Source organism: Lineus longissimus, chromosome 5 (genome assembly GCF_910592395.1).
Source record: "Lineus longissimus chromosome 5, tnLinLong1.2, whole genome shotgun sequence".
Taxonomy (NCBI): Eukaryota; Metazoa; Nemertea; class Pilidiophora; order Heteronemertea; family Lineidae; genus Lineus; species Lineus longissimus.
The window spans coordinates 849,738-863,636 of NC_088312.1; the positions used below are offsets into that span (position 1 = coordinate 849,738).

General features: G+C 41.5%; 1 protein-coding gene across 2 annotated transcripts; it reads right to left on the reverse strand.

The window, feature by feature from the left end:
• Window positions 1-753: 753 nt before the first annotated feature.
• On the reverse strand, window positions 754-13,508 carry LOC135487401 (carnitine O-palmitoyltransferase 1, liver isoform-like). 2 transcript variants are annotated; one of them, XM_064771027.1, is made up of 18 exons: window positions 13,400-13,508; window positions 11,426-11,580; window positions 10,509-10,645; window positions 10,166-10,340; window positions 9,674-9,913; window positions 9,301-9,378; window positions 8,869-9,176; window positions 8,418-8,574; window positions 8,167-8,214; window positions 7,767-7,874; window positions 7,434-7,459; window positions 5,891-5,956; window positions 4,204-4,453; window positions 3,654-3,788; window positions 3,213-3,401; window positions 2,837-2,914; window positions 2,452-2,544; window positions 754-2,081 (listed from the first exon to the last, which is right to left on the reverse strand). In XM_064771027.1, the coding sequence occupies exons 2-18, from the start codon at window positions 11,567-11,569 to the stop codon at window positions 2,010-2,012; spliced, it is 2,304 nt and encodes a 767-aa protein (XP_064627097.1). In that variant the 5' UTR covers window positions 11,570-11,580; window positions 13,400-13,508; the 3' UTR covers window positions 754-2,009. The 2 variants fall into 2 exon arrangements, with proteins under 2 accessions (XP_064627097.1, XP_064627096.1); XM_064771026.1 differs by lacking the exon at window positions 5,891-5,956 and adding an exon at window positions 7,072-7,137.
• Window positions 13,509-13,899: the final 391 nt, after the last annotated feature.

The following is a 13,899-nucleotide window of genomic DNA, read 5'->3' on the forward strand; positions in this document are numbered from 1 at the left end:
CGGACTGATTCGGCCTGGCTGTGACTGTCTCATCTCTCTCACCATGTTGGCAACACGGTAGAGCAGCCAGGACTGATTCGGCCTGGCTGTGACTGCCTCATCTCTCTCGCCATATTGGCAACTTGGCAGAGCAGCCAAGACTGATTTGGCCTGGTTGTGACTGTCTCCTCTCAACGTGTTGGCAAGATGGTGGAGCTACCAGGGCCGATGAGCTTCCCTGAATCAGTCTGGTTCTGATTGTCTCATCTCTCAACGTGTTGGCAAGATGGTGGAGCTACCAGGCCGATGAGCTTCCCTGAATCAGTCTGGTTGTGACTGTCTCCTCTCAACGTGTTGGCAAGATGGTGGAGCTATCAGGGCCGATGAGCTTCCCTGAATCAGTCTGGTTGTGATTGTCTCATCTCTCAACGTGTCGGCAAGATGGTGGAGCTACCAGGGCCGATGAGCTTCCCTGAATCAGTCTGGTTGTGATTGTCTCATCTCTCAACGTGTCGGCAAGATGGTGGAGCTACCAGGGCCGATGAGCTTCCCTGAATCAGTCTGGTTGTGATTGTCTCATCTCTCATCGTGTCGGCAAGATGGTGGAGCTACCAGGCCGATGAGCTTCCCTGAATCAGTCTGGTTGTGACTGTCTCATCTCTCAACGTGTTGGCAATATGCTGCAGCTCCCTAGTCTGTGTTTTGGTGACACTGAGGAACTGCCTGGGCCTGATCGGTCTTTCACTGATGAAGGGAATAACAACCACACCAATATCTAAAACCTGTGTTTTATTCCCAAAAAGATCTTAAAACATCGCAATGATATGCTTCTCTAATAAAAGTATTATATACACCAAACCTATTAGTACACATCCTCCTGTAAAAACTTCAAACACACATGTAACTGACGTGCTGTGCACAATCTGACAGACAAGCTTTGACTTCTACCACGCTACACAACCTAAAGCCATGAAGATGGTAGATGTCAGTGAGAAAAACAAGATGATGCAATGACAATGCACGCCAAATGCACGTCGTATTCTAGGACAGTTGTAGAAGTATATGAGACAACACACAACCAGAGAGGTCACTTGCAAACAGCACTACTAATGCTATTAAAACGGAATGAGAAATGCAACAAGAAGTTGTATTGAGATTTTTTGACTAACTCGGACTGTTGAAAATGAAACCTCTGTCATATTGGTAGCACATGCACACAGATACATTTCCACCTCATCTTTTGTTTGCCAACGGACATTTTGGTATTTTATGTTGATGCACTCACTAACTTCAACATCTGGCATGTTGAGCATTAGCAGCCAGAGGGTTGAGAAGTTGATATGATCTACCCAGCAGACCTACATAGGCTGCTCATCTAAAGGCAGACTCTACTGTGTTATGCACACAATAAAATGACCACCGATAAGACACTCCCTTTTCACCAATTTCCCTATATTTCATAACAATACTTATATGCCCACTCTTTGTAACATTTAACTTTTTGGTGTAAATAACTAACAATTTAAACATATTTTAACGATGCCAGTAAGAGATCATGAAAACATATATCGGAGGTTAATCGTAACGGGGTGATCTAGCAGACATATCAGGACTTGTTGGCCACATTGACAGGAATGTGGCGAGGAGATTGTAAATCTGACACCTGCAAGAAATCAGCAAGAGTATCGTTTTAACTGCTATGATAGATCTAAAATGTAACAATAAAATATTTTCATGACTCTTACAGCTGATTTATCCAAATACAATGACTCTAGAATGATCTAAACTTATCTCCATCCATTGACATATTGGTATATATCTGTACATGCATCATTCAGTAAACTTTGAATAATTGTTAAAAAATCCTTTGGTTCTCAACAACTGAACGCCGCCAACAGACTTGCATGAGTTGTCCATTATCCATTATCATCCGATTTGCATAATATCCGATCTGGAATGTCTAGTCTTTTAGTACTGGATTTGACATTGGCAATTCATATTTACACAATAATCCCTAGGAATCTTGGTCATCAATTCTCTTCGAATAAGGCTTTGATGTCGGCGAGAGATTTCTTGATTACTTTTCCAAACCTCAGAGAATTCTGAAGAAAAACACAAAGAAAACTTTAAACAGGCATTCAGATATCCCAGGGCTTGGTTTTTGAAATAAGTTAGTCACTAACTTGGTATTAAGTCTAATGGGCTTAACTGTTGGAGATAACATGAAGTAAAGCTAAGGCTAAGTTTGTGACACAACTTGTTTGGAACAACCACTAAGCTAAACCCAACTAGGAAAATCATTACCAGTTCCAAGGGACACACTTCTCATAATGCACAAGCCCTGACCAGAGGTATTTTAAACGATATAGCTTAAGACTATCGGCTTCCAAGACTGACAACCAAATCTCCCACCCACCAACACCCTTGCTTGACTGTATCATCAAAAGTCTGGAGGATGAACAGGGCACTTACCGTCGTTGAACAACTGTTTTTGCATGAGATATGGAAGAATATACAGTCTTCCCCAGCGATGATATAGGACACGCCATAACCATCGTCAGCAACCTGCAAATGGAGAGTTAGAAAAGTGGAACTTTTCCTCGACAGTTCTAGAACCTTGTCAAAAGATGGCGTGTACCCCGGGTCAGTGGTGCTGTAGGGTGGTCAAGGTCAGAAAAGGGTTGATAAGTTGGACTAGGCTTTATTATGTTGTGTCCTCCTTGACCAACAAAAACCAATGGTACATAATCACAAACCGAAACTGAAGTTGGCAAACCATTGGGTCCTGGGTAAGAAAACAGCTGAATCTGTGTGAGTATTGCTGAATGACTAGGAGGTGCAAGACTTCAAGACTTACTGGACCAAATCCTCCGCCGGCCGAGATGTAGTTAGGATGTTTCACCAAGTCGAGTTTGTCCGTCTGCTGATGTGGGGTCTGAAAACGGTAAACATCACTTTTAATATGAAGTCAATTTGCTCTCAAGTCTCATAACGAATAAATACTGTGGGTTCAAGTTCATTTTGTTTTATAACAATATTTTCATAAGAGCAATCTTTGCCAGCTTCCAGCATAAATCTTGCATCAACAATTTGGAACTTGGTAGTTTTGAAGAAATCTGTCAGCAGTACAATTGACATCAGGACTTCAAAAGGAAGTTGGGGTCAAAATACTTCCAACCTCCACATAGTTTAATGCTGATGAGTTCAATAACTGCACAAATTCTTTCACGTACCTGGCTGGTTGAAAGCCTCCATGGCTCGCTGAGTACCTCCTTCAGGAATGGCGTCTCGATGCCAAGATACTTTGAGACGACATACAGACAGAACAAATGGCGGTCGATGCCCTTGCCAGACATGGCGTCACGGTAGCCATCCTGGTGAGAATTGGCTGCTTCCTTCATAAGGGCGATACGCTCTTTGTTCTGGAAAACAGAAATGCCAAATTAGATTTTTATCTACAAACTTTACAATTGACTACATAAAACCATAAAAACTTCACGTCCCGCTATCATGCGTTGGACTGACGAACTGGCAATAGCCTAGCTGTACAAAACACTAAGCTATGATTACCAGTTTGCAGTATGTTGCAGTTGAACATGATACACCAGATCCATAAGGTTGGTAATAATGAACTCGATGACCACGAGTAAAACCTGAGACACTTGAGCACTTACGGTTTTGGTGGTGTCCTCCATAGCTTTAGCGAAGGCTGAGGACTCATTGGTGCAGGACCTGACAGTCTCTGTCCGTCCTTCACGGAAGAACCTGGTCATTGATGCTTCATATGTCAGGCAAAACTTCCCAGCATCCTACAGCAAAAACAATAGTTAATCAATGAAAATACATATATGTGACCCGCTCTACCAAAACTAGGCGCTTGTCGCATCTGAACTTGACAGGTTGATACGGACTTGTTGTTCATTTCCCTATTGTAGACCTTTTGTGAAATCTATTACAAACTGATTTGGTCACATTTCACAAAAGGTCTACAATAGGGAAATGAACAACAAGTCCGTATCAACCTGTCGAGTTCAGATGCGACAAGTGCCTAGTTTTGGTAGAGCGGGTCACATATACTACTATCCTCGGTTTGATCACATTCTGAGGTGACTTTCATGTCATTTTATTTCGTACCTCATGTGATTTCCAATGTTACATGTATCGTGGCAATGAAAGGAAGCTACTCAACTGTAACAAAATTTAATCTTGGAAACGTGGACTTACCCTGAAGTACGCAAGTTGCAGAGCTAACTGTATAAATGCATCAGGACTTGTTCTGGACTTCTTCATGAAGCCTTTACCAAATTCATCATGGACTAACAAGTGCAGATCTACGTCATTGAGAAGCTTGGTCGCCTGGGCAAGGCTTGTCTCAATCACCTCGACACACTCCTCGTTCATCTCCCACTGCAGTCGGATGGGATGAGGTGGCTTCGTGACAACTTTCCCAAGAGTATGGCCACTGTCATCATATCTGTCACCAAAACAAAGGAAATATCAACCATTTTTAGACAGAGTTTAAGTTCCAAATATCACAATAAAACATTGTTAAACTTTTTCTTAAACGCGGTATAACACTGTATGTTTCCAGTTCCATTTGCCAAGGTCAGAACATGTATTTATATGTTGTGATACATGCCTCATTCAATCAGAACATCAACATGCATTTTGCATGGAACACAATACTCTAGTCCATTTCACAATAAGATGGCACTCAGACCTTTGTTACCCCATAATGTCTTCAGGCAGGATCAGTAAGATGGAGCCAACAAAGAGGTTCATTACCAATTTATACATTATGTGTAATCTCCATTCACTCATGACAATGGCACAACAATGACAAGAGGCTGATGTAAGAATGGATTGAGCCGGTTTACTCATAACACCTCAGGAAGGTCATCATAACAGCTTGCTAAGCCCTCAGCCCCTTTTCTCAGCCACTTCAGCTTTGTTGGAGGCATGCCATAATTACTTTAAGGCAGCAAGCATATCAAAGCATAAGGGGTGATATGAATAAAGTCTAGCAAATGCTTTTACTTCAATTTTGTACAGAAAGGCCAAGTGTAAATGTACATGGAGTTTTAGATAAAAGCATTTGCTAGTCTTTATTCATATCACCCATGATTAGGAGGAGGTGCCTAATAAGAGAGAGAATTTGATCAGTGACATCTTTTTGACAGCCACCACGGTAGCACATGTGATCTACTCTCTATCAGGGAATCATCAGTGCTGTTATGAATACTGGAGCTACATGAATTAGACCAACTGTGAACTTAAAATGCTATCAAACAATCTGACCACACTATATAACTTGGTGCAAAGATGAATCAAGCAATAAAAATGTACATCAAATTCATACTGAATGATCATTTGATTCTAGTTTTATGCACTTCAGTGACAAATACTTCCACGATTTGATGCAAATGTAACAATCACAAAATTCATATTTTAAAGTATTGACAGAAAAGAGTGAAAAAGATTTTTCATATGAGAAGGTCGAGAGTATATCAATTTTGCGGTTTTAAGACATGGATTTTTTTCATATTGATGGCTAAACTTTAGAATTACCGATCGGATGTTCCTCCGCACTATAAGTTGTGAATCGGTTTAAAGGGTTAGGGTTAGGGTTAGGCTACTTGTTCATTATTCGGTATTCATTCGCCCCTTAGACCTATACTTCCGATCGGGAATTCTAAAGTCGTTCCATATTGATTTCCAAAGAATGCATTATCAGACAGGATCAAAATGATCATTCAGCACATACTTGTAAATGCAAGAGAAAAGAATACACCGTGACTAATCAAGGGTTAACATTTGTCTCTCTTACTGAGGGAATGCTAATGCAGTTAAAGGTAAAGTGACCCTGACCCTTGATAGTTCAAGATGAAATGCAGAAGTATAAAACATTTACCCTCCGTCTACGACGTCCGCGCCCATGCAGTACTCCCACAGGTGTCCTAGAATGGGGGCGTCTGCCCTGCAGTGTCATAAACACACACACACACACACAAATGACAGCCATTTAATTTGGAAACATAGTTTGGATGCCCAGGTTGAGTTACATGCACGGCATGCGAGTGGGATGAAAGCAACATTGAGAGAGGTGGTGAGGGGATGGGGCAATTCCCATTGAGAGGATGAGAGGTCGGGGACATTTACGATATAGACAGAAGTACACATTCACACAGAAGAGTCATACAAGGAGAAAGAAGTGAAATAAAGAATTACGATTAGACGTGTTATTTGACTAACAAAAAAAAGGACAACCCTGAGAAGCTGTAATGAACCGTACCAAACTGATGCCATTGTTTTATACTGGGCTAGTCTATTTCAGCTTCTCGGGTATGACATAGAGTATGCGTGGTACATTCCATATTTTTGGGGGGAGAAATTTAGAAACCAAATTTTCTTTAAACCGTCGAATAAAACAACCACTTTCAAAAAGCAACGCACCACCACAAAACTGAGTGAAAAAGCAAAGGAATTTACCACACATCAAGCAAACACACCAAGACTGACTGAAGCTTCATGACTCGCTGGAAAATGCAAAATGCTATGTAGATGTACATAGAACAACTCTAGCATTGATATCATAGCAAGCAGTGGTTGCTTTTAGGAACGGGCCCAATGACCAAGCAGTTTACGTTATTTTCTTCAATCTTGGCAATCAGAAGCTTTAGACAGGTTAAATGTGAATTGCTTCACCAAGGCTTGTCTGCTGTCACACACAGTGCATCATTTCTCTTTCAAGGGACATTCTTTTTTTTCCATTTTGATTTCCATTGCAGGGTTACGACATGCAACATGAAACTTTCTCTGTTCTAACAACAGAACAATCATCACATGAGCCGTCTTTCAAAACATTCGCGAGACTTTCGTGTCAAAATGCTGAATAGAATCCAATCGAGAAATGATTACATGAACATGATGTCGATGAAATGTATAAGACTTTTGGAAGTATATCAATGGACAGAACACGAGGACACTGAAAATGATACATGTGTGAGACAACAGCAAGACAATCTCCTCCCTACAGCATGTTAGACTCTACCACTGTACAAGTGTCTGACATATTTTTGCTTCATACCCTACCCGAAATCTAAAAAGTCAGACGAGAGAGTGTACTCCCAAGCATGAGCCATAATAGGTGCATCTGCCCTGAAAGTTCAACAAGATGAAATCAACACCGGTTAACTTCAGTGTGAAGTTGCACCAGTTATGTTTTTTAACACGAAACACTTCCTTCTGGAGAAGCTGTGAAAATGCAATGGAAAATTTTTGAACAGTTATTCCTCAAAACTTCATTTTCCGCACTTCAATATGACGACCAAAGAATTTGATTTTAAAATCGCTGTTGATTACAGAACAAGAAAAGACAGGTATGACCAATACATTTATACATGTAGGTTATGCACCCTGAAGCCTGATGAAGTCCAGTAGAGGTCTGTACTTACCACGAATGTTCACCGTTGAAGCCAATCTGAAGAGACAAGATGACAAAATATCAGCACAGAACTGGGCATTATAATGCAGCTCTTGGATGGCCAACAATGACATAGCAACCAGGCCATTGAAAGAATCAAAGAATCAATTAGATTAAAAGACTCGGGCAGCTCTTCGATGCCCCATGACGGCACTAAAACCTGTGAGGAAAGTATTTTGCATGATGGTTGATTTGAGAACCAGTAGGTAGCCAACATTGTCATATGCTCTACCACTTCAACTGCAACCATTAGAAGACTTTGGCAAGTGTCACCCTTCTCTATCGTAACAAAGATCAAACTTACCCGCCCATTTTTACAGACAACGAGCGTGAAGGACTTGTCAAACCAGCGATCGTATCCCTTGCCATGCAACATCGCCCGGCAGTAGTTGTCAAGCTTTGTGTGGTCTTCCTGAAAAATAATGAACAGACAGTCAGGACACGAAAGTTGAAAATCTTCTCCGAGTGAACAGGTGTGGGGTTTTGAGAAAAATACTACTTCTAGGGCTGGCCGCTTAAAACTACCTTAGTCATCTATGATGACATGATGTGAGAGGATGTACGCCAAACTTGGTGCTGATCACTTTCGCAGCCCAGCCCTCCTCTTTAACTCACTGACCGTTCGACCCAGACCAAAAATGCCCTCAGTGAAGTAAGGGTCCAACTTCTAGAAGCCATCACCAAAGATTTTCGATGCAACTTACTGGATCATATGTTTGCTCATCTTCATCAAGAGCCAATACAAATGCACCCTGGAAAACGAATGGGAAAGTTAGAAACACATCTTCAACGAATTTTTAGAGGAACTTCTCACATTACTTATATTAGGTCCAAACACCACAATTCCTTCTCTTGCTGCTCTTATCTTCAACTATTGCCCACCAAGTCCAGATAGACTCATCTTTTTCCCCACCACTCCCTGACAACCACCTAAACCACCAAATCAACTGTTTACCTTTTCAATAGCATCCAGTGAAGTCCTGTTGACTCCCTTGGAGAAGAACTGCTTCCTTGCCTTGGCCCAAGGTGTGCGGTCGCCGGCTGTCAAGGCAGCCAAGTGCTCCTCACCGGTGCTCGGTTCAGATTTGTTGTCCACGATCTGCTGCAGCATACTGTCAGGAGGAAGGAGAGGCATATGAGGGCAGAAATCTGTTGTTGAAATTCTCTCACAACATTTGGGATTTGTCATGTGTTGTCCTCCAAGACAGTGCTCTAGTGGAAGCACAGTTGAGAACAACCTGGCCTGACGATCGAGACATAAAGACTAAACATCATGTAGAGAATGGAGGAAAACCTGAAGACAGTTGTGGTGGATTTGTGACATAAACCAACCGAAGAATTTGAAAGAGTCGTTGGCTGAAAAGTTTCTTGAGAACCTACTCCAACAATGTATCCTTACTACTTACACTTCAATCTCACATGGTTTGAGCAGACGTCCCTTATGTTTGAAATAGACTTTGAAGTAACGTCCCTGGTGGTAGACGGTGAAGTGGTTACTCTCCTGAACGTGGACGAGCATGTCGGTTTCGATACCTGGGATCCTAGTTGTCTGGAACATCCTCTCATACTGGGCCGAGCAGAGGGGCACAGTCTTATTGACATAGATGGGCTGGAGTTGTTCCCGGTCGATGAGGTTCATGAACGTGAGGAAAGCATGGCTGACATTGGCGGCACGTGCCACCTGGACAGAGGAGGGCTGCACCAAGATGGCATCCTGAAGACATCAAGAACAGATTTAGGTTTTCATAAGTTTCAACATCAAAATGGTCAAAGTTATTGTCAGACTACAGTTAAACTGTGGTAGTCATATCCTCGACGCAATATGATTGTTTACTCACCAGACCATAGAAGTTACTGTTGACCATGATAGGGGATCTACCTCGCAGGTACACATACTCCTCCCACCAATCAGCAACCTGCAAATATCAACAACAAAGTTATTTCGGCTCCAAAAGCCGAGGGCAGAGAGATGAACAAATCCAGGAGCAATACAACTACTTTGCCACCACATAGGAGAAAACCATCTCTATTTTAAAAACACTTAATCAAGTATTTTGATTGAATTGAATCTGTGCAATCAGTACACTTCTCGATTAAGGAGAGCAAATGCTTCACCAAGTCGTTCACATGGCTGGCCAATACCAAATATCAGGGACAAAAAGACTACATGTAGTCCATTATTATTTCAAAGGTCACACTCTGCATACTCACATAATTGGGAGACCACCAATGTTTAAGGTAGAGGTAGAACTGGAGTTTCTTGCCAATGCCACTCTTGAAGGCTTCAACGAGTAGACTCATGCGTTCATACTCAGAGTCATTGAGTAGTGGACGCACTGACTTTAGATATCTCGTCATGGTACCCTCGAGACTTGGCACCGGAAGCTTTGGTAACGATCCCTGCCAGCTGTACAGTTGAGCCTTGCGATGTCCAACGAATTTCATCATACCCTATATGATGATGAAGACAGCATTGATCAAGTTTTGAAAGTAATAATTCATTGCCCTCATTATGCCCTTCAAGATTCTCAGTTTGAACAAGAACAAAATGAGCTTGCTCACTGCTTGATTATGACAAAGTCGGAGACAAATTTTGAGGTCCAGCCAGAGTGACAATCATAAGGAATTGGACGTGTTGCTTACTGCAGTCATGCACATTTTCAGCAAATGAAAACACCACAGTTTTCTATTGCAGAAACCTACCAGCCAGATCTTGGTCTTGATGGTCATCTTTCCCCTAGGGTCGTACATCCAGCCGTGGTACTGGAGGAGTTTCATGATGAACCACTTCATAAGGTATATCATGGCCATCCAGAGGATCGTGGCCGAGATGATGCAGCTGAGATACAGGTCATATGGTGCAGAGATATCCATCACCCTGAAAGGACACAAGTTCAACTGTATACATCAGCCAGCTATCCTGACCACCAAGTAATTTACATGTTTTAGTCACAGACTTGAAGCCAACATAAGACCTGAGGATTTTGACAGTTGTGTCACTTCGAAGAGTCAGAGCCGTTGAAAAACTTTCAGAAGTTATACGTACATGGGCAAATTATGCTCTATTTTGCGGACAAGACCGAAGGAGACGTCATACTGGGCAAGTGTTAGGGCGAGGATGAAGGTGACTCCAAACAACCAGCTCATGGGCGAGGCTGGATAGGCACCATTATGCACCCGGTTCTGAATGAACAAACAGTAGAATGATGAGTAACAAAATATCAAACCTCAAATTTCGGGTAAACAATGATGCAGGCGTTTTGTCTAGTATTTCTTGTAAGACAACTTATTTCTTGTGTGTCAAAGGTTGACTGTATACAGCCACTGTCTACAAGAGTGTAGGGAAGGGCTATCACAGCCACTGTCCACCAGAGGTATCAGAAGAGTGTCGCATTATGTCATGATATATGTTTTTATAAGCCACTTCTCAAAATCAAATATCATACATCTACTACTAGTACTAGGAGACATAGAATTGATGTAAGGAACACACTTGGAGTTGGAAATCTGCCATACTTTGACCAGAGGCCTTTCTGTCATATTGCCAGTGACATGGTTTAAATGGTTTATTGAGCTGTGGCCTAATGATTAGCCAGCTGAGTCATTGAACATAATGTAAGATGTAAATTCTGAATTGCCAATGAATAATGACAAGGCACAATATTCTCTCCTATTGTAATTATTCAAGCAGAACAGCTATAACATGAATTTATTTTCTCATTGTGTTTAAAGATAAGCTGTTATAACAGAAAATACATGTACTGCCAATATATAGTGTTACTCTAGCCAGGGCTGATAGACATTTCAAACCAATTCCACAGATATTGAATTGGAAATTGTGTTTAGCATTTTGTTCTTGTTACAAATGTAATAGCCTTGCCTTACACCTTAACATGATCATAATGATTTTTCCAGATGCCAACAAGTCCTAAATGCAGTAACAGTACCGTTTTTGTGACTCACCTTGAACCTTTCGAAGCGCCTTCTCCACGAGCGTATGCCACTCTCCCAGACAGCTCGAAGGACGTCACGGTTGAAGTTGACATCGAGCTCTCCATCGGGAGTCACAGAGAAGGAGAAGGCAACTGCTGCGTGAGCTTCTGCCATCTTGCCCCAGTCTGAAAAATGAGAAAATTACAAAGTGATTATTCTTTCAATTGACATTTGGGATTGACCTGTAATAATTCTGGTAAAAAGAAGTGGCCTGATTACTGTACACTTGAATAATGGTGCACATGCACTGGCCGCAAGTTCGAAATGTTCATCATATCATCAGATCTATACTGAACCTGACCAAAAATGACTTCCAGGTAGGACTACATGGCAAAATAGTAGGCCCTACCTCTGATAAAACATTTCAGCAATATTCATGCACTGAACAAGTGTTTTGGATCCAGACTTTTAACAATTTTTTTTGTATTGTAGCCCTAATAATTTAAACCCTTCTGACAGAGGACAGTACATTTTTAAAAGTAAGCGAGGTTTAATCAAGGTCCTCCAACCCTCAAGTAGGTTATTATCAAGGTAAATACAAAAAGTCCAAAACATGAGTCCATGCCCCGAAAAGGTCAAGATAAGGCCAAGTAAATTTGTTTGATGGATTCAACATTTCTCAATGCTTCTGGTCCGAAGATGGTTTGGTGTGGTAATTCAACTTGCAGCCAAACAGTCCAGCACAAAGAAGCAAGACTTTCATCTAGTCGGACTGTGTATGTCGACATAGAGTTTTAGTCAACCATGCTCTGTCTAAATTGTCTTTAGCTCTCAAACCGACTGGTTTTACTTGTTGCAATATGTGGCTGTGCTATGAGAAACAATGAATTTTCCCATACACTATACACGACCCAAGAAAAACCCCCTCATCGTATGTTTAATAGTAAATGTTTGACAATCAAGACACGAATTAAAATCTTGCTTGAGTTGTGACAACCTTGAGGTCAAGTTACCAGACACCATGTCAAAAAGTAAGGTGATGGCCGAGTCCAAAGTCACCTGACTCAACTCGTTTGTGAAGGACTTTGGCCAAACAAAACTAATAAAACACTGTCAGCTACATATACAATTTTAATTTCAGTCAATAAAAAAGCCACCAGAACACGCAACATTTTGAATTTGTATTGTTGGTCCATCAGTAATCATCATGGTATTACCATCCTATTACTGCACTTATGTTGTGCCATTTTGTATCACACTTCGTGCCTTACATCGCCGTTTCTGTAATGACGTTAATTGTTTGTTTTAAATGCGAGGCTAAAGGGCCCAAGGCTGCAGGTAGTCTAAGCTGTTATCAAGGCAAAATACCATTTTACACCAGGCAGAAGAAGTCATTGAGGGCCCAAACAACCTAAATATATAGGCACAACGAATGAAAGATCATGTCGTGTGCGACCAATCCATGCCGTCTTTTGTTTCCTACATGCTTGTTTGTTGTGGTCTTCCCCGGTTTCAGCATTGTTCAGTGGCATCCTCCGCCTGGTGTGAAGCCGAGGACTATGCGGTGTGACTGTGTGCTGCGAAAGTTTAAGTTTTAGTCGCCTCGGCTAGGGCAGCCGCAGGGAAAGCAATGGTTGTTTAAGGTAATGCATGATTGCAAGGTAGGTATGCATGACCAGCATTGCAGAGGGGCATTATAATTCATAGCGTGATTGATAGGCAGGGCACTGCATACTCATAGTCATACTGCATAAGCCTACTGCATAATCCTACTCCGGCTACTGCATTAGGCCTATATAGTGCATACGGCAAAGGCCTACTCTAGGCCTAGCCCTCCTAGTCCTACTGCATAAATGCATAGGCATACGCCGGCAAATATTGAAATAAGCGCTGCTATTTGGATTCATAAACACAAGAAAGAGAGCATGTGATTCAGAAGCAAATACGGAAAGAATCTTCCGTTCAAATCTATGAATCAAATAATGAAAAAATCGACAAAATTACGTTTTGTGTGAGGATATTTCGATGAGAACTCACAACATCAAAAATGAAGCTCGCACTTGCCAGCGGTCATCCTAAACAGCGTCGACCACTGGCTACCAGCGTCCACCAGGTTTAAAGTCATAAAAAATAAAATTAAGAAGCCATAAACGAAATAAGTACACCATGAAACACATTTCCTGAAAAATTTCATTACATTAAGGTGTAACTTAAGGGAGATGTATTAAAATCACAAGGCTCCTGTAGTATCGGGTAGCCCTATTATTTCCTCCAAGTCAAATCCAACATGGCCGCCGACTGGGTGGTGGATGCTGGTACATTTTAGACAACAACTCGCTAATCTAGCACACAAATGTCATGGAATGTTCAGGAAATGTGGAAAATGTCCTGCTTATTTCGTTTATGACCATTAGATATTATTTTGATGACTTTAAATATGCTTTTAAACCTGGTGGACACTGTTTAGGATGACCAGTTGTTAGTGTTTGAATTTTCACTAGTTC

Bases quoted from the DNA above. Each gene is read 5' to 3' on its own strand.
- LOC135487401 (XM_064771027.1), bottom strand. From the start codon at position 11,569: ATGGCAGAAGCTCACGCAGCAGTTGCCTTCTCCTTCTCTGTGACTCCC. The intron at 9,914-10,165 runs GTAGGTTTCTGC...ATCATCATATAG, and splicing joins TCAAGACCAAGATCTGGCTG to GGTATGATGAAATTCGTTGG. The intron at 9,177-9,300 runs GTGAGTAAACAA...TGATGTCTTCAG, and splicing joins ACAGTAACTTCTATGGTCTG to GATGCCATCTTGGTGCAGCC.